This window comes from Amphiura filiformis, chromosome 17 (assembly GCF_039555335.1).
Source record: "Amphiura filiformis chromosome 17, Afil_fr2py, whole genome shotgun sequence".
NCBI classification, from domain to species: Eukaryota; Metazoa; Echinodermata; class Ophiuroidea; order Amphilepidida; family Amphiuridae; genus Amphiura; species Amphiura filiformis.
The window spans coordinates 20,693,878-20,715,527 of record NC_092644.1 but is presented as its reverse complement, the minus strand read 5'-3'; the positions used below and the strand labels follow the sequence as shown (position 1 = coordinate 20,715,527).

The 21,650-nt window shown below is 37.0% G+C and overlaps 2 protein-coding genes across 2 annotated transcripts; both read right to left on the bottom strand.

Moving 5' to 3' along the window:
* Nucleotides 1–1,303: 1,303 nt before the first annotated feature.
* Nucleotides 1,304–2,824, bottom strand: LOC140138310 (E3 ubiquitin-protein ligase TRIM56-like). Its single transcript, XM_072160221.1, has one exon. It carries the CDS (start codon nt 2,748–2,750, stop codon nt 1,821–1,823), a length of 930 nt encoding a protein of 309 aa, XP_072016322.1. The 5' UTR covers nt 2,751–2,824; the 3' UTR covers nt 1,304–1,820.
* Nucleotides 2,825–18,048: 15,224 nt separating this feature from the next.
* Nucleotides 18,049–20,145, bottom strand: LOC140138218 (E3 ubiquitin-protein ligase TRIM71-like). The gene is given in 1 exon segment (XM_072160133.1): nt 18,049–20,145. A coding segment is annotated over 1 exon segment (1,926 nt). The 5' UTR covers nt 19,975–20,145.
* Between the last annotated feature and the right edge of the window lie 1,505 nt (nt 20,146–21,650).

Here is a 21,650-nt window from a genome sequence, read left to right as displayed (position 1 = left end):
ACGACGAAAGCTTTGATGGAACACCTTAAATTACTTTCATATGGAAAAACCCGGTAATGCTCTGAGATGCCCGAGATATCTATGATGTAGCCACAATTTTGACATTGTAGCGGTTGGAATGCCTAATAGAATGGTTTCAAAAGGGTTGGAAACGCTGATAAATATACGAAGCAGCATAGATCTGGGCCAAAAAGTGCATTTAATCGACAGATCTAATAGACCCGTGACGTCGCACGTCTGCGTGACGTCACGGGTTTATACATCTACCGGTAGCCGGGTATAGCCCCCTTCATCTGGCCAGACGCCACCAACGGCATCTATCTCTAGTTCCGAAAAACTATGGGTGTAATCAGCCTCCATGGAATTGTCATGTCAGCAACATTGTCAAACTCCTGATGAATGTTCTATTCAAACTTTGCCGCGACAGTGCGCTTTTGTGCCATCAGTGTTCATTTTGTTCCAATTTTGTTGTTGATTGCCAGATGAATAATTATACCAAAAAATACTTTGAGAGATATTAAAAGCTACAAGTAAATTACGTCATTACATTGAATAAAAATAATTAATGCTAACTTTGAAACTACATTGAGCAGAAACTTTATTGCCATGTTTATTCAGGAAACCTTGACTCATATGTTGAAGTCAAAGGTTATCTGGGACAAATTATTGAGATGAAACTTAAATTTGGCTTCTTGAAGTAATCAAGTGTTGCTGCAATTACATTTGGATCAAAAGTGACATATCAGACCATGATTACATGGGAATGTCAAATGTGCAGATGTGGAAGTCAAAGTTGTTAAATAACCATGGCTTAAAATAGCTAAATTTTTTGCTTCCAATTAAAACATCATAATTATTTAATCGAATACGCAGACGTGAATGCATAATTAGGCCCTATTTGAGGGTAAATACTTTTGCTGGACACCCATTGCTCTGTGCCAACACCAGTTTATCATCATCCTCGTCGTAGATATATGCAAGCCCACGCGCATAGGCCACATCAGTTGTAACACACTTCACGTATTCCCCATCTTTTGTGAAGCTATAGATCCCACCATGACCTCCTGAATCATAGCTAGCTATGTAGATGACACCATCATCACTACAACATACACCAGATGGATCCCATGATTTGGCATCCTTTGGTGCGTTGATGGTGTGTATATGCTTACCAGTCAGATCCAATACATACACACCTGTATTGGAGATACTTGGACTGACAACAATTCTTCCCAATGGTGTAACAGCAATGAATGATGGGCATATATCAACCTTGATTGTAGAGATATGTGTGCCATCTTGTTTGCATTTGCTGATGTATTTCTTGGTGTTATTTCCTACCAGCAGGTGTCCATCGTTATCTATAGCAAGACCACGTAGTTGTGAGCCATCAGTATCAGATGATCTACCATCTGCAGACTTGACAGGAAATTGCTTCAGGTATTGACCTTCTAGACTGCAAATCTTCACCATACTAGTCAAGTCAGTAACATAGAATTGGTTAGGACTAACAGCTACATCCCATGGATGTGATGTCTTACCTTGCTGTAATCCCTGTTTAGTGTCAAGACTTAGTTTATATTGACCATCACTCTGATACACTTTCACTTTTGCTGCAAAGAAATCGGCAACTGCTATGTCTCCGTTTGAGGCAATAGCTACACCGACACCATCACTCAACATTCCTTCACCATCTTTCCCAATTTCTTTCTGTAACTGTCATGTAGGTGTTTCCTCCCTGATGTGACCCAATGGTTTCAACACTTGTCCCGATTGGTCAGATGAAAACTGAAGAAAACTGACATCATCTGAAGTAGAATTCACTTGTTCCTCTTTAAGCTTCCGAGTATAGAAGTGAATTTTGTGTAGTTGGAAGTCACATCATGCGTGGATCCTGCAGTCAGTACCTGATTTGTCATCACCATTGCATTGTTTAATTTGGCTTGAAGATTGCTCAAATTTGTCTTGCTGCTGTCAATATTGGTGTTTCTTTCTGCAGCAATCTTTTGCAGTTTTTCAGAGTTTGCGCGATAATTATCTTCCAGGAGCTTTAAGAAATCCTCCTTGGCCTTTTCTTTGGCGGTTAAAAGGTCCTTGCTGGCTTTATCCATTGCTGATTTTAATTCTGTTTTCACTTTGTCATCTTGTTTTATTGCAGTGTCAACTCTTTTAGCAACATCTCTGCAGCTTGCCAACAATCCTTTCATCTCTTTCTTGTGATCTTCAGCTGCAGGTTCCATTTCTATGAAATCATGCTCAGGTCGTGAGTGTTTGTACAAACCACAGGCCATGCATATCGGAATGCCGCATGTCTTGCAGAAAAACATCAGAATTTGATTTTTATGATTGTGACAACGTTGCTCTTTCCATACTTTGCTGATGTCTACTTCTCCTGATCTCAATTCGTCAATGGTATATACTTTATGATTACTGAGTGGATCTATAGTCTTGTGTAAATCAGCACAGTCTTGACAAATAAATCCACAACAGTCCACACATCTGGCAACATTGACCTTATCCTTTTTACAACATTTGCAAATCATCTTGAACTCTCCTGTTCCACGAATGGCTTTTCTTTCTTTCAGCTGATTGATGAAGAAGTTATTTTGAAGTTCATCGACTCCTCCTTTTGGTAGAAGACTATCATCTTGGCATAAAGGACAGGTGATTTGGCCAGGTGGGTGTTGAACGTTTTTGAGGCACTTAAAACAAAATGTGTGCAAGCATGTAAGTGCCTTGGGCTGTTCCATTTCTGACCGGCATATACCACAATTGATAAGGCTATCGATATCTTCCTCATTGTCTACTGGATTTGACTCTGCCATCTTTGAGGAAGAATAATTTTGTGCTACTTCAAGCAATGAAGAGAAAAAAAAACAAAATACTAGGAGAATGGGAAATCCAATCCAATCTGAAAAAACTTTGGAAGACTGAGGTATATATACGATGTTAAGGGTAGTCCTGTTCCTTATACATGAATAAGAAATGTTTCCAAGTGTGAATATTCTGATGACTTATGAAATTGAAGCGTATGTTTATGTTGTTAGGTGTGATAATGTCACTTGACAATATAAAGAAAAAATTGGTCTCAGGTATTTGAGTAAAGAGAACAAGGGATACAAACTTGATCCTATTAAAAAGCCCAAAACAGGTTAGAGGTTGTGTTCTTGGCAAAGTTATTTCGTACATAAAATAAAAGTAAGTAACAAGGAAACTGGCAAACTTGAATACCACTTACAGTAGTATATACTAAACAGTTAAAATGCTTCTAAACAGTTAAAATTCCTCTAAACATTCTTATAAAAGCCTCTTCAATATACAATTTAGCAGTACTAAAGAGTTATAAATGCTCCAAATATGCTTAAACAAATTTCTTGCGGAACTAAGCAAAAGGCAATGTTTTTTGTAAAACTGATCTATTGTAATCACCAACGCAATTCATATGATTGTAGAACTAGGCTTATGTCAGGGTAATTCTACTGAAAGAATAATACCAATACTACAACTAAAGACTCAAAATACCTTTTCGATAGAAACAAACTTGTAAATAAGCAAACAAACTATGCTATATGTTTAGTTCCATAATCTATAGAAATTTATTAATAGAGTTCTTTAAACAACTACTTTCTCACAGTGTTCTTCATTCTTGGAGAATACCAGGCTGATGCTTCAATGATTCTGCGTACAGCCTTTTCGTCAGAGAAACCTGCTACAAATGGCGTCTTGATGAAAATTCTCCTTTCTGAAAAGAAAAAGAAATCAAATCACGTTTAGATCATGTATTGAAGTAGATGATACAGAAATAATAGTGCTGGTGAAACCAAACCTGCCATGCATTTAGGGTGAAAAGCATCATACAAATGTGGCACAGAAGTAGCTCAAGCTTGATATGCGTAACAAATTTAGTCTAGTGGCCAAATTAATTAATTTCCAAGATGGCGGGAAAAGGTCATCAAAGTTTATAGAGGGGCTAAATTCAAAATATTCCTCTGATCATAAGAATTTAGGAAACATATAGTTTTACCTGTCTGTCACGTATAATGATTCATAAGTTATAGATGAAAAAGGTCAAAGGTCATATCCTGTGCTATGGTTTCAATTTCATTTTGCCAAAACATGTCAAAATCAGAATAGTTTGTCATATATTGGACGTTTCATTACCTAGGTAACAGGAAGGAAAATGTCAACTTTATTGACCTTGACTTGTTTTTCATCTGAATTGTTTTGCAAAAATAACAATTTTCAATACCAAGAGCTAATATGTCTGTCAAATATCAGACCTTTCACTAAAATTGCACATTACTTTCACCATTTTGCACCAGCGCTTGCCCGAAAACGATTGCAACCCTTGGCCTCCCCCACTTGCTTCCCCCAAATAAGTTTGTACATGCTTCAATTGAAGATTGGAGTTTTGACCCCATTCAAAAACCCCGTCGCCCCTCGATTGCGCGAAAGTCTTGCAACGCCACGGTTTTCAGCACTATAAATACCCTTCATGTGGGATTTGCGAAACATTGTTATACTGGGATGTGCCACGCAGACTTTCGGATGCTTTCTTCTACACCTACGTCCTACTTTTGCTGTTTTTGCAACCCGTCAGTACACCAATGTTTCACAGAAAGCACCAAGATTTGTTGGGTGCTTCTAAGGGCACTTTTACCCAAATTATGTGCCCAAGTTGGGTATGACTGGATTTTATTGCTTTAAATGATAGGTTTGACATGCTGAAGAAGTAATATAGGCCTATTATAATAGGTGCCCAATTAATACCCTTGATCAATCCCAGAATATCAAGGTCAAAGTTTATACAAGGATTAAAATTCAAAATTGCTCAAATTGTGTTAAAACCAATTCCAAATTAAATATCAATAGTACAAAAGTTGGTCGATTAAGAGGTAGGGTAGCATTATGGCGGTCTTGGAGGAAAGCCCTAAATTACGCAGTTAACGGTGACCTACAAATATGGCTGTTATTCTAGTTGGATTCCTTGCATCATTTCCTTTCTGAAAATGTATACTTTCATATGCTTCTCATCATATATTTAGAGATAAAAACAATATCTAAATATTACTGACTCGATATTTTGTAGACTAGTTTGAAATAGGAATTATAAAGCTACGTACGTTGTACTTACATATCCACGATTTCAATCCTATTTTCCAATTGTTATTATAGGTAAATGGCAGTTTAAAGGATTGTGTGACACTTCGATCAGACAAAATTTCCTCACATTTTCAAGTCGTCTTTTGATAAGTACAAACAAAGTAGGAGCTGAAACCAACAGTAACAATAACATTAATATGATTTTGTCCTAATAAAATACAACTATTGAGTTTGTCTGATTGTAGGCACGAATAAAAACGCAAATAGATGCAGAAAAGACACTTAGCTTCTTCACTTGTTTATGATTATCCAAGGCCTTTCTTTTATCGATACAACTCTTTTTTAGTTGCTCTGATCTTTGAGTCTTTATAGGGGATGACGCTATAAGTTATATCCATATACACATGGAAATATCTACTATTTCCATGATATACATACGGTGGATGAGATGATGGAAGAGGAGTTAGAGGACACTGCCAAATGCTGTGCGCGATATGCAGTGCCCTTGGCCTAAAATTACCAATATTATTTATAATACTAAGCACTATACAGGTACTTACCTGATGAAAGCAATTACACATGTATATATATACATGTATGGAACAATGGCAGTAACAGGTGGATGAATAGGACTATGTTCTCATCATTTGAAGCATTGTACATGGAGCGCTGAATAATAAAAGGTGACACCTTTTCTCAATTTTCACACTTTAACTGCTGCTAATATTTAAATGTTATCAATTTTATGTTAAGAATTGATTTAAATTCACAATAGAGGGTATGTAATAACACAGATATTTAAATAAAATTCTGTCCTACAGGAAGCCTCATGAGGACTCTCACATAAAACATGTGGTAGGTATGAATACTTGTGGAATTGATCTAGAGACCTGTCCCTCCGTCACCCTTTTATTATATGATTAATAGAACTCGGTCTTTCAACATGGCTGCCATTTCAATTGTTATACCATTCCTGTTGGTTTATTCCATAGGGATTTATAGTTGATGGATATTATGAAAGTTTGAATATTTTATACAGGTTGATTCAAAACGACCTGAACCCAACTTTACTACACAAATTATTTAAGGATCATACTTTTGCCCTTGACAATTTAAACGAACCTCATTGACCTTGATGATTGTACATTGTAGCACGACTTCATGCTTGGTTAAGCACCAACCAATAGCAGTTGTTACGATTGCTCATTTTTGCATTTCAGAGTCAGCTGGATTATGAAACTCAAAATTAAAGGGATAAGATAAAAAAAATTGGTGAAGTGTATTGCAACCTCGAAATGTCCCTCTTACTGTCTTTGCAGAATAATAGCTGGTGGTAGAGACTGTTCGAAGTCGGACTGACGTTGAAGTTGCCAGAACTGTTCAAGTGGTTGAGGATGGAATGCCACAGAGGCAAGTGGCTGAAAGAATGGGAAATGGCTCAGAATTGTGCAGGACCTTGCAATAGAGGCCCTGCATGAAATTATCGATTGGCTCCAAACAAAGGATTTGAGCCTGTGTCCTTCACCGTAGTTATGGCGGAGTGCAGTCTATTCAATCAAATGTTGTCATCAACCTATTTGATCGTAGTGCAGGGTTATGTGTGTGAGACGAACTGTCACGGTAGATTGCAATCATGCTTTTGTTGAATGCATTTGAGTAGTCCGCCATATTTACGGGATGATACGTCACATGCAAGGCCTCTTATTCACCTTTTCATTAAATCCCATAAGTCTTTGCGGTACACCGCTGATATCATCATGCCGATGCACACACCGTTACTTCAGTTCAAATGTGCAGTAACCATGGTAACGATATTAGGTAAATGATTTGTACATCGGCGTGATGTCAAATGAGGACATCTCCCTTCACAAGCATTCATGCAAAATGAACACGTAAATGTTCCTTGTAAATGTGACTAATTCCTTATGGAATTATTGATATTTATACAGCGCGATACTGGTAGTCTAATGTGGTTTTAACACTGTGTATACTTTCAGTCATCTGGGATTTGATCAATTAGTGGATAATTAAATCTGGTCAACCAGAAAAACTCACATTTTGGTCAGATGGAATCACCGACGTTTCGGCCAAAACCTTTGGCCTTCAGCTGGGTGGATGATTTAGGGTCATCCGAGGTCAATCGATGAGGAAGTTGCTTGATGACCCGATCCCAACCATGTGACAGATTCACTCTAACGCCCCGCTCCTGTTGAGTGACGGTTGTTCGGCTCGTACCCACACTGCTTCTTTGACTCCCCGTTCGAACCAACGGGGTTCACGATCCAAAATGACAACGTCGTCAGTGTCAAAACTGTGACCACTGCCCTTAAGGTGTTTGTAGACAGCTGAATCGTTGCCACTTGAACTGGCGCGTCTATGTTGGGACATGCGACTCTGCAGTGGTTGGCCGGTTTCACCAATGTAATGTTCTTATCAAGCAACTTCCTCATCGATTGACCTCGGATGACCCTAAATCATCCACCCAGCTGAAGGCCAAAGGTTTTGGCCGAAACGTCGGTGATTCCATCTGACCAAAATGTGAGTTTTTCTGGTTGACCAGATTTAATTATCCACTAACTAATGTGGTTTTATTAATGATAACCATCATAATCCTGTAATAAACTGATATCAAATGAAAGATTCTATTTTTCTTATTAATATATTGGAATTAGGATGAGAGAATAAATTTAATCTATTCAACCAGATTAACGTACCTTGGAGCAACCAAATTTGCGGCCAGTACCACTGACCTTCAGCTGGGTTGTGATGTTATACACATTGAGACCCGATGACGTCACCCTGTGACGTCTTTCTGATATCAAATAATTTTCATTTTTTGAAATTCACGATATAATACAAATTTTATGACAAATTATAAAAATTTGATATTTTTCAAATTTTTGATATATGACAGTCCTCGAAATAAATTTTATAAATCTAATGCTATATTCTTAAAGTGTATGTAGCTGGGAGGAAAAGCCGACGATCAATTGAAAATTTTGACCTTTTATATTGAAGATATGGATTTTTTTCCCAAAAAGACCTTTTTTTTTTGGTGTTTTTTTTAAAAAAATCCATATCTTTAATATTAAATGGCATAATTTTCAATTGACCTTTTTATATATTTTATAAATCATCAGATTTATAAAGTTAACTTCAAGTACTGTTATATATCAAAAATATCAATTTTTAATGATTTGCCATAAAATGTGTATTACATTGCGAATTTCAAAATTATTTGGATATCAGAAGGACATTCTTCGTTTTCAGAATGCAATTCGATATGTCTGATGTGCTCTAATGTCCCACAATAAATACTGTCCAAACGTTCATACCCCAGCCCTTAAGCTAGCCATTAATTTATTACCATGTTTTTTAATCAAAATTAAACACACGAAAAACACGATTACAAAGGTAATGTTTTCATATGATAACCATTTTTATTCCAATATAAGGTACTCAAGTGTTATTCAACTGCTACTTTTTCCAATTGTTTTTAAAAATCAAATATGTTGTTTTATGGTTTTATCATCTGTGTAAACTTAAAGTTACTATAGAAAAATTCCAATCACAACTTTTATCATATATCTATACAAGTGGTAACCATTAAAGTATTACTAAAATATTTCCATATATAGAGTTTAGATGTTGAAAACAGCAAATGTTTTAACCAGATGAACCCTTCTCAAATTAGTGACCATTCACAAACACTTGTTAGGGGGCCTGATGCAAACAAAAATCATCATGACAATTTTTCGGGCCCCCCTTTTCAGATCTCAAAAATTTCAGGGCCCCCCCTTTTGACACGAAAATTATCGGTCAACCCCATAGAAAAGCATACAAACTCAATTTTCCCTGGTCAATTTGTGGTCAACTTTTTCAGGGCCCCCTTAGGAGGGTCAAAACTTTTAAGGCCCCAACCCCCTTTTCATCAGGCCCCCTAACAAGCGTTTGTTAACGGTCCCTTAGGTGATACTGACCATATTACACTGAATTAGTTTTAAATGTTACCATCATGCTGACTATTTCAAATAATCAAGAATGCATGTTACAGGAAAAACAAATTGTTTACAATTGTTTAGTGGGATTCTGATTGGCTGCAATTCACATTTAATAGAGTTTCGTTTAGTCTAACCTTTTTTGAAAGTACCGTAAAAGTGGATTTTTTTGTGTGTATAATTTTTGCCGATTTTGATCTACTTAGCTAGTTTTTAACAAAGTTTTCTGGCATAGACTTATACACAAAAGAACATATTCGCGTATTGTTATTTTTATGGTAGCTTCGTTGAAGGCAAAAAGCACAAAAATGTCAACTTTTAGAATATCATGTAGATAGTTAGGCATTTTAGCTGTACAAGTTCACTTTTCGTAGATTAGATTTATCCATCATATTTATATACACAAATTACACATTTATCAACAAAAAAAGCATATTTCAACAAATTTGACAGCTTTTTGTCCTGCCATTTTTTCTACTTTGAATTGCACATAAAACAATGAAGCATAATATATTTGCAGTTAACAGTTAATTTTAACTTCTGATTTGTGTAGTTTTGAATATATCATACAGTAGATATTTGTTAAATTCTCTTTAGCCATTAACATTCTTAAAGTATTCAAGTAGAGATTTTAAGTCATACTAGTTCCAACTTACCTAGTATGTACATTGTAGACTGGGGCTGTTGAATTGCAATATCTATTAATCATGTATACACAAAAAGTATAGTAAATTATGGCTTCTGATTTATGTATGGTGTATTACTAGTAATCATGTTAATACTAAATAGAAAGCAAATTTATACTTCTACGCTACTCAAATTTGGTACACTCACCGGAGCGCTTTCACCGGGTCAACCAGCGTCTTCAGCAGATGTTATTGCTCTGAAGATTGTTGTTGCTAGTGATGTAGTACTAGGACACCTCCGATGACGTCACAGATGTTGATGACGTCAAACTTGAAGATGTTGTGCCGCCCCCCTGGTTCCGGGGGGTCAGGAGATTGTCCCAGACAGGGTCGATGTCCAACCCTTTGTCACGGTTCAGTCTGGGTCTTTTAGTTCTGATATGGATTGCTTCCAAGATCCTGCGAGGGAAGTCCTTGGACTCCCTTTCTAACTCTTTTACGTTCTCCCAGTCAATCTGGTGTCCTTTGCTCCTGTCGACGTGTTTCTTGATTTCGCTGGCTTGGAACAAATGTGAAAGCGCTCCGGTGAGTGTACCAAATTTGAGTAGCGTAGAAGTATAAATTAGCTTTCTATTTACGTTTACCGCTACGTATGAATATACATCATTATTACGTTAATACTACTTTGGGAAAGTGAGAGACCCAGGTCAACTCCCTCAACTCTCGTAATGTTAAAACATATGGCACATTGTTCTGTTCAACTTAATTGCATTAAACACCGGTTGGTTTGAAAAGAGGAAAAGGAGGTGGGGATTGACCTTTGTTCAATACCAAGTCCAATACCGTCTCTAACATCCATGTCACAACTTGTGGTAACGGCATAATTTGGTTCTTTTCATGTAATAAACAGGGCCCTGCTTAGAACTATAAAGGTCTTAAACATAGGGTTGTTTATTCCTGAACATGCAAATCATAAAATAGCATAATGGTTGGTACCACTGCAAGGTATTGAAGTTTGCATAATTTACTTTTATATGGAAAAGCAGACTAATTATACATACCCAATTGCAAATATAGGTACTTCATAATAATAAGGCATTTTAGTTGTACGTACAGCAACACTTTTCCACATAAACAAAAGCATTAACAATTACACAGTTATCAATATTAAACAAGCTTTGAACTGATTTTAGGTGTTTTTATAATACAGTTTTATATGTTGAATTGCACAGTAAAGCAATTGATTAATATATTCAATGCAATATACATATACAGTTACACAAATATAGAAGCATTTTAATCATTAACTTTGTTGCAGAGATTTGATAAACGTAGTTTCTATACAAGTGTATTTTCTATGTAGACTAGAGCAAGTTTAATTGTAATATTTATCAATCATGCTTATCTACACAAATTAAACAGTTAGTAACAGCACACAATTAAAAGAGTCCAGATATATGCAAAATAATATATCACACAGTTGCAAATATGGGTAGTGAGACATTTTAGTTATATATGTACACTAACTGCACATTTCTACCCAGACTAAATTATTTTTTCTAATATTTATCAATCATGTTTATATACACACAATACATAGTTATCAACCAACACCAAACAACTGATTTCAGGCTGTTTTTTAAATAATTTTGTGCTGTAAGTTCTTCCACTTTGAATTGCGCATGCATTAAACAAATATTTCTAACTGTCAACAGTAAGTTTTGATATCTGATTCATGTATAGTGTATCAATACTACTTTGATAGAGCCTGCCAGAAACACAGAAAGTAGCTGAACTTCAACTAAGTTCTTAATTCAATTCTCATGTTAAAGCATGACACTTGGTCCTACACTCTCAGAAATAAAGTTTCTAAAAAGCCTTAAAGAACCCTTGTTTGTCCTCATATGGAACCCTCAAGACCAAAAGTTTTTAAAACTACTTTTTTTTTAAAGTACTCTTTTAGCTTTTTTAATCGTTTTTTAACCCTTTGTAGAACCATTTTTGACATTTATAGAAGCTTTTTGAGTTGAGATTGTAGTTCATCATGTACTCAAGTATTGTTTACACAGGTTGAACCTTGGTTCAAAGAGAGATGCATGCCTATTGACCCATTGCATTGTTGTCTCAAAATGAGGTTCTAGCCCCAAAGTGTGCTATGTGTGCGCATACGCCTTTTTTATGTACACTTAATTATCATGTATGTGTTAAAGACCTCTAACAGCACCTTTCGCGCATGCGTTTGCAGGGAGAACCTCGTTTTCGGATCAAGATGGTGGATCCGTACAAAGGGTCAATATGTGACTCGTTTTGGCAAAATATTGTATACCTAATTCTGCCGGGAAAGTTTTGTAGAGGCAATTTAAGCTTCAAACTTATAAAGAAAAACATGGAAAATAGTCACCAAAAATCACCATAGCTTGAATTTTCAAAAGCAAGGTATTATCAAAAAGCTCATTTTAGTATTTTTTCTTTAAATACAAAGTGATCACACTTTCTTAAAAAACACACTTCAGGTATACTTTGGTGGAATGGGTCACATAATAAACTAAAGAAAATGATACTCAATACCATCCTCTGACTCAATACCTTCTCAGTACAGAACTACAGATAACACACAGTTGATACCCTACCAACTATTTGAAGGTATTAACCTATTATACACGTCATATTGTTTGACAACAAAGTTAATTCAAAAGTTTCTCACTATTTTCAGTATTATCATTTCAATATTGAACACACCAAAGCTTAAATTTAAAGCATGCAGAAGAACTATTGTTCATGTGTAAAGCACAGGTACTTATATTCCAAGTAGTTCGTAGTTATTGTGATGAGTTACAATGAAACGGTATCTTACGTATACATCTGGCTAAAATAATTTTGATGCTTGTCATTCCATAGAAATGTTGTCCATTCTATATTGCTGTTTGCCTGGCCTTCTTCTTGGTGTGGCAGTTATACAGTGCATCATGTGGCAGCCGATATAAGGTACCTTTCATTGTAACATATCAGTACTATGATATTGCTTCCTTGCAACCATTCATGCACATCCTTAAGGCTTAAAATCTAAAGCATGACTTAAGTGGGTACTAGCCATGCTTCAAAAGGTCGGTCTCTTGATATATAACATTTCTTCCAGGAATTATGCCAGTGTGATTGTCGAAATTTTGACAAAGGTTTGATAATTTCAACTTAAATGGAGTGTAAGTTTATACACTAATCATGGTAGAATGTTCTATTCTATCTACATCTATACTGCGCCAAGAAAGTATCCTTACACTTAGAAAAATAATTACAATTTCAAAATTGAACCATATTGGTATAAATTTGTTTTTGTAATAGATGCACAATCTAATCCTGCACATTATGACACCACATTGAATCGAATGGGACCTCACGAAGTAAAGTTACAAGCAATTGAATAGACGAAAGTCCAGTTTTAAAAGTGACAAACTTGCAAAGATTCCAACAAGCGCAACAAATGAGACAACACAGTTTCTTCAATGAAGCTTTATTTAAAGCAGTTTTTATTTCAGTTTTTACTTCTCTGTACTTTTCATAACTTTCATTTTATTTGTCAGTGCATTTGTTTCAGTTTTCTTTTGTTCCTTTAGTTTGAAATTAAAAGCACAAATAAATAAGCAATTCACCACCCTCAAACCAGATGTCTAGTCCGTGGAGTTTTGAATAGGCCAGTTTGTCACTTTTAAAACTGTACCTTTGTCTAATCAAATGCTTATAACTTTGCTTCTTGAAGTCGCATTGGATTCAATGGGGTGTCATAATGTGCCGGATTAGATAGTGCATCTAATTAAAAAACAAATTTATTCCAATATGGTTCAGTTTTGAGATTGTGATTAGTTTTCCAACTGTCAGGATACTTTTTTGGCGCAGTATATATTGATGTTTGCCTGGCAACCTTCTTGATGTGGCAGTTAGAACATTGCATTGTGTAGCAGCCGATATTAGGTACCTTTCATTGTAACATATCACTACTGTGATATTGCTCCCTTGCAACCATTCATGCACATCCTTAAGGCTTAAAATCTAAGGCATGTAGGTCCGATTTCTGGAAGCTTGGCTAGTGGCTAGTCTGGCTACCATTGTGGATCCATTTTATTGATTTATCTTTCTAGGTGATTTACGATGTGACAATGTAAGCACTTATATAAAGGACTAATTGGGCTTTAGTCTGATGGCTTTGGAAGCCTGACCACTAGCCATGCTTCGGAAAACCGGTGAAAAAGATGACATTGCATGAGTCAGTCTCTTAATATATAACATTGCCAGTGTGATTGTAAGTGTTGACAAAAGGTTTGATAAGTTCAACTTGTTATGTAACTTTATACACTAATCATGATAGAAAGAGATAACATAAAAATGTTTTGTTTTATTTTGTGTGAATAAAATATTGTTACGCAAAATCATCTTGTCATTTTGCTAATTAACATGTATGCATCAGGAGTGCTTCTGTATTTAAAGGGTAAGAAAGAAGAAACAAAAACAAGAATTAATTGGTCCAAGTTTAAACAAGAGAGATTTACTTGTACTACCAACTCCTTTTATTGTAAAAAGTCAAGTGTACTTTATTTTGAAATGACATATCGGAATGCCACAATTGGAAAATGCCACATATCCATAATCCTTCAGCACATTAAACTCGACTGCTTATTTCACACTTTTCTTCAAATGTGCTTTTCTTCACCATGTGGCTGAGGAAGGTGCGGGATTGGACCTTTAGCGTATTAGCGCAATTTTGCTAATCACGCTATTAGCATAGGATTAGCGTATAGGGTCTATGTAAATTAGCGCTAATTGCAACGCTAGCCAAAAGGTGCACTAATTCGCTAAAGGCCAATAATTTTTTTCACCAAAACTGCTCTAAGTGAGAGGAACGCAATTTAGCGCTTTATAGCGTTTTAGCGCTAATAACGCTAATTAGCATGACCTAGCACGCTGACGATAATTTGCTCAATTGAAGGTGATGTCCCAGTGAGAGGGGCGCAATTAGCGCTAATTAGCGCTTTATAGCGTTTTAGCGCTAAAAACGCTAATTAGCATGACATAGCACGCTGACGTTAATTTGCTAAATTGAAGGTGAAGTCCCAGTGAGAGGGGCGCAATTAGCGCTAATAGCGCTATTAGCGCTTTATAGCGTTTTAGCGCTAAAAACGCTAATTAGCATGACCTAGCACGCTGACGCTAATTTGCTAAATTGAAGGTGAAGTCCCAGTGAGAGGGGCGCAATTAGCGCTTTATAGCGTTTTAGCGCTAATAACGCTAATTAGCATGACCTAGCACGCTGACGCTAATTTGCTCAATTGAAGGTGAAGTCCCAGTGAGAGGGGCGCAATTATCGCTAATAGCGCTTTATAGCGTTTTAGCGCTAAAAACGCTAATTAGCATGACCTAGCACGCTGACGTTAATTTGCTAAATTGAAGGTGAAGTCCCAGTGAGAGGGGCGCAATTAGCGCTATTAGCGCTTTATAGCGTTTTAGCGCTAATAACGCTAATTAGCACGACCTAGCACGCGGACGCTAACTTGCTCAATTGAAGGTGAAGTCCCAGTGAGAGGGGCGCTTTATAGCGTTTTAGCGCTAAAAACGCTAATTAGCATGACCTAGCACGCTGACGCTAATTTGCTAAATTGAAGGTGAAGTCCCAGTGAGAGGGGCGCAATTAGCGCTTTTAGCGTTAAAACGCTAATTAGCATGACCTAGCACGCTGACGCTAATTTGCTCAATTGAAGGTGAAGTCCCAGTGAGAGGGGCACAATTAGCGCTAATAGCGCTATTAGCGCTAATAACGCTAATTAGCATGACCTAGCACGCTGACGCTAATTTGCTCAATTGAAGGTGAAGTCCCAGTGAGAGGGGCGCAATTAGCGCTAATTGAAAGTTTTAAATTGAAGGCGAAGTCCCAGTGAGAGGGGCGCAAACTATTAGCGCTAATTAGCGCTTTATAGCGTTTTAGCGCTATAAACGCTAATTAGCATGACCTAGCACGCTGACGCTAATTTGCTAAATTGAAGGTGAAGTCCCAGTGAGAGGGGCGCAATTAGCGCTAATTGAAAGTTTTAAATTGAAGGCGAAGTCCCAGTGAGAGGGGCGCAATTAGCGCCTTTATAGCGCTTAATTAGCGCTTAATAGCGCTATTGGCGCTAATTAGCGCTTTATAGCGTTTTAGCGCTATTAGCGCTTTATAGCGTTTTGGCGCTAATAACGCTAATTAGCATGACCTAGCACGCTGACGCTAATTTGCTAAATTGAAGGTGAAGTCCCAGTGAGAGGGGCGCAATTAGCGCTAATATCGCTATTAGCGCTTTATAGCGTTTTAGCGCTAAAAACGGCAATAGGCCTACGGACCTATACCGCTAGTGTAGCTCTGATGGACTTTAGCGTTATCGTTGTTGGGGCGGTTTGTGGATTTTTTTTTTCTTTATAAACATCCTCGTACGTATCATTCATCCAGAAATTTTATTGGTTTTAAACAACGCGGTTTTCGAAAGCAATGGTGTAGCGCTGATGCACTTTAGCGTTATCGTTCTTGGGGCGGTTTTCGGAGGTAAAACGCTAGATCACGCAAAATAGCGCTAATTAGTTGTAAAAAACAACGCGGTTTTCGAAAGCAATGGTGTAGCGCTGATGCACTTTAGCGTTATCGTTCTTGGGGCAGTTTTCGGAGTTAAAATGCTAGATCACGCAAAATAGCGCTAATTAGTTCTAAAAAAACAACCCAGTTTTCGAAAGCAATGGTGTAGCGCTGATGCACTTTAGCGTTATTGTTGTTGGGGCGGTTTGTGGAGTTTGTTTATCTTTATAAACATCCTCGTACGTATCATTCATCCATAAATTTTATTGGTTTTAAACAACGCGGTTTTCGAAAGCAATGGTGTAGCGCTGATGTACTTTAGCGTCATCGTTAGTTCTAAAACGATAGATCATGCTAGATAGCGCTAATTAGCGTAAGAGTGCTAGGTACCGCTAATTAGCGTTATTAGCGCTAAAACGCTACATGACGCTAAATAGCGCTAATTGCGCTATTAGCGCTAATTGCGCCCCCACTGACTGGGACATCTACAATTTTCTAATGTAGCGACAGAATGCCAGGTACCGGTTATTAGAGTTATTAGCGCTTAAACGCTAAATGACGCTAATTAGCGCTAATAGCGCAAAGTAGCGTCAGAGTGCTGGGTAACGCTAATTGCGCTAATTAGCGTAAGAGTGCTAGGTACCGCTAATTAGCGTTATTAGCGCTAAAACGCTACATGACGCTAAATAGCGCTAATTGCGCTATTAGCGCTAATTGCGCCCCACTGACTGGGACATCTACAATTTTCTAATTTAGCGACAGAATGCCAGGTACCGGTTATTGGCGTTATTAGCGCTTAAACGCTAAATGACGGTAATTAGCGCTAATAGCGCAAAGTAGCGTCAGAGTGCTAGGTAACGCTAATTAACGTTATTAGGCCTAGTTCTAAAACGCTAGATCACGCTAAATAGCGCTAATTGCGCTATTTAACGTCATAGTGCTAAATACCGCTAATTGTGCCATAATTAGCGTAATTAGCGCTAAAACGCTATATGACACTAATTAGCGCCAATTGTGCTATAATTAGCGTTATTAGCACTAAAACGCTACATGATGCTAATTAGCACTCATTGTAATTATTAGCATTAGCGTTGGTGCTAACTCTCGGCGCTAAAGAGCCAATCCCGCACCTTCTACATGTGGCTGGACTATATTGACTACCACCCTCTAGTGACAATTTCATGAATTGTTATCACAAGATGGAGTGCACATGTAGCTATGTAAAAATTATGCAAATAGTACATCAAGAAAACTTATTTTGGTTGAAGATTAGTAACAATCCAGTAATGGAATGTTTATAAGCCAATTTTGAGGTCATGTGACAAAGTTTAAAAAAAAATTTTGTATAGACTTCAAATGTTTTAAAGCCTAGAGAAGATTCCCTCTTAAAATTCAAAGGTCATTTGGGACAAATTATTAAACCAGCCTTGCAGATAAATTCAAGCACTGCTGCAATTATATTTGAATCAAAAGGGACATGTCTTTAATATCATATGGGTCTATTTGAACGGCCCAATGTATCACAAAAACTTGCGAGAAGTGTTTGAGAATCGCCTCTTCTAGTTAAATATCCTATGATGTATCTGGATTTATATATTTATTTTTGTAAGTGGCTTCCATACTTGGAATTTCTTTTGACATGTTTTATGGCTTCAAATGTAATCATTTTTGTCATGACATGAAAAGCTATGTTGGTCATCTAATATGTCAGATCTCAATGCATTGGGAATAATCATTTGAAAGTAAAAACTTTTGCTGGATGCCCATAACCCTGGGCTACCACCAGTTTATCATACCCATCATCATAGGTATATGCAAGGCCATGTGCATTGGTCACATCAGTTGTAACACATCCCAGGTATTCCCCATCTTCTGTAAACCTATAGATTCCACCGTGGTCTCCTGGGTGCCAGCTAGCTATGTAGATGACACCATCATCACTACAACATACACCTGTTGGATGCCATGACTTGGCATCCTTTGGTGTGTTGATGGTGTGTATATGCTTACTAGTCTGATCCAATACATACACATCTGTGTTGGATGTACCTGGACTGACAACAATTCTTCCCATTGGTGTGACTGCAATGAAATCTGGCCATATATCAACCTTGATTGTAGAGATATGTGTGCCATCTTGTTTGCATTTGCTGATGTATTTCTTGGTGTGATTTCCTACTAACAGGTGGCCATCATTATCTATAGCAAGACCACATAGTTGTGAGCCATCAGATGATGTACCATCTGGAGACTTGACTGGAAATTGCTTCAGGTATTGACCTTCAAGACTGTAAATCTTCACCATACCAGTCCGGTCAGTAACATAGAATTGGTTTGGACTAACAGCTACATCCCATGGATCAGATGTCTTACATCCCTGTAATCCCTGTTTAGTGTCAAGACTTAGTTTATATTGACCATCACTCCGATACACTTTCACTTTTGCTGCAAAGAAATCGGCAACTGCTATGTCTCCGTTTGAGGCAATAGCTACACCGAGACCCCACCTCAACTTTCCTTCACCATCTTTCCCAATTTCTTTCTGTAACTGTCATGTAGATGTTTCCTCCTTGATGTAACCCAATGGTTTCAACACTTGTCCTGATTGGTCAGATGAAAACTGAAGAAAACTGACATCATCTGAAGTAGAATTCACTTGTTCCTCTTTCAGCTTCCCGAGTATAGAAGTGAATTTTGTGTAGTTGGAAGTCACATCATGCATGGATCCTGCAGTCAGCACCTGATTGGTCATCGCCATTGCATTGTTTAATTTGGCTTGAAGATTGCTCAAATTTGTCTTGCTGCTGTCAATATTGGTGTTTCTTTCTGTAGCAATCTTTTGCAGTTTTTCAGAGTTTGCACGATAATTATCTTCTAGGAGCTTTAAGAAATCCTCCTTGGCCTTTTCTTTGGCGCTTAAAAGATCCTTGCTGGCTTTATCCATTGCTGATTTTAATTCTCTTTTCACTTTGTCATCTTGTTTTATTGCTGTATCAACTCTTTTAGCAACATCTCTGCAGCTTGCCAACAATCCTTTCATCTCTTTCTTGTGATCTTCAGCTGCAGGTTCCATTTCTATAAAATCATGCTCAGGTCGTGAGTGTTTGTACAAACCACAGGCCATGCATATCGAAATGCCGCATGTCTTGCAGAAAAACATCAGAATTTGATTTTTATGATTGTGACAACGTTGCTCTTTCCATACTTTGCTGATGTCTACTTTTCCGGATCTCAATTCGTCAATGGTATATACTTTATGATTACTGAGTGGATCTATAGTCTTGTGTAAGTCAACACAGTCTTGACAAATAAATCCACAGCAGTCCACACATCTGGCAACATTGACCTTATCCTTTTTACAGCATTTGCAAAGCATCTTGAACTCTCCTGTTCCACGAATGGCTTTTCTTTCTTTCAGCTGGTTGATGAAGAAGTTATTTTGAAGTTCATCGACTCCTCCTTTTGGTAGAAGAGTATCTTCTTGGCATAAAGGGCAGGTGATTTGGCCAGGTGGATGTTTTACTTTTTTAAGGCACTTAACACAAAATGTGTGCAAACAGATAAGTGCCTTGGGCTGTTCCATTTCTGACAGGCATATACCACAAGTAATGAGGCTATCGATGTCTTCCTCAGTGTCTACTGGATTTGACGCTGCCATCTTTGAAGAACTTGCTAATTTGAGAATCTTGAGCTATTAAAAATGGAATTGGGTCAATGCAAAGCTGGTAAATAAATGTAGGCCTAATGAATTATTGCCAAGGCACATTTCAGTAATGTTGATGCAATGTACCCAAGTGTGACTATTTCGGGCAATACATCAGCATCCCGAAATCATCAAATGACAAAATTTACTAGTCTTAACACGTGAAGAGATATTTGATCCAATCGCGGAAGTCAAGAAGAAGATAAAGATTACAAATGCGCAAGGCTGCAGAAAGAGCAAAAAAAGGTTATTTGAACGTAGAAAAACTTCGTGCCACTTCAAACAATGAGGTGAAACACAATTATTAAAATCCTAGTAGAATGTGAAATCCAATCTGAAAAGATTCGGTCTATGATGTTTTGGGTAGTCCTTCCTGCTCCTTATACATCAAAAAGAAATATTTTTGAAAATGTTCAGATTACTATAAAATGTAAGCAAAATTATGTTTATGCTGTTAGATGTGATAATGTCACTACCAGGATGTCGATATCTATTTGGACAAGAATGTCACTCTTGACAATAAAAAGAACAAACTGGTCTCAGGTATAATGAGAACAAATGATATCAACTTGATCCTATTTAAAAACCAAAATAGTGAGGTGTGTATTGACAATTCTTGGCAACGTTAGTTTGTGCATAAAAATAAATGAGGCTATCGATGTCTTCCTCAGTGTCTACTGGATTTGACGCTGCCATCTTTGAAGAACTTGCTAATTTGAGAATCTTGAGCTATTAAAAATGGAATTGGGTCAATGCAAAGCTGGTAAATAAATGTAGGCCTAATGAATTATTGCCAAGGCACATTTCAGTAATGTTGATGCAATGTACCCAAGTGTGACTATTTCGGGCAATACATCAGCATCCCGAAATCATCAAATGACAAAATTTACTAGTCTTAACACGTGAAGAGATATTTGATCCAATCGCGGAAGTCAAGAAGAAGATAAAGATTACAAATGCGCAAGGCTGCAGAAAGAGCAAAAAAAGGTTATTTGAACGTAGAAAACTTCGTGCCACTTCAAACAATGAGGTGAAACACAATTATTAAAATCCTAGTAGAATGTGAAATCCAATCTGAAAAGATTCGGTCTATGATGTTTTGGGTAGTCCTTCCTGCTCCTTATACATCAAAAAGAAATATTTTTGAAAATGTTCAGATTACTATAAAATGTAAGCAAAATTATGTTTATGCTGTTAGATGTGATAATGTCACTACCAGGATGTCGATATCTATTTGGACAAGAATGTCACTCTTGACAATAAAAAGAACAAACTGGTCTCAGGTATAATGAGAACAAATGATATCAACTTGATCCTATTTAAAAACCAAAATAGTGAGGTGTGTATTGACAATTCTTGACAACGTTAGTTTGTGCATAAAAATAAAAGTAGGTAACAAGGAAACCAACAAATATCACTTACAGTCGTATATAAAAAAAACAACCAGTTAGAATGCCTGTAAACATACTTGTAAAAGCCTCTTGAATATACAATATACAGCAGTTCTATTAAAAGAGTTTAAGGCTCCATACATAAACAAAATGACGTGCGGAACTACTAAATTGTAACCACAAATGCATTTCATACGATTGTAGAAATAGGGGTTCAAGAATGAACTACAACTAAAGGCT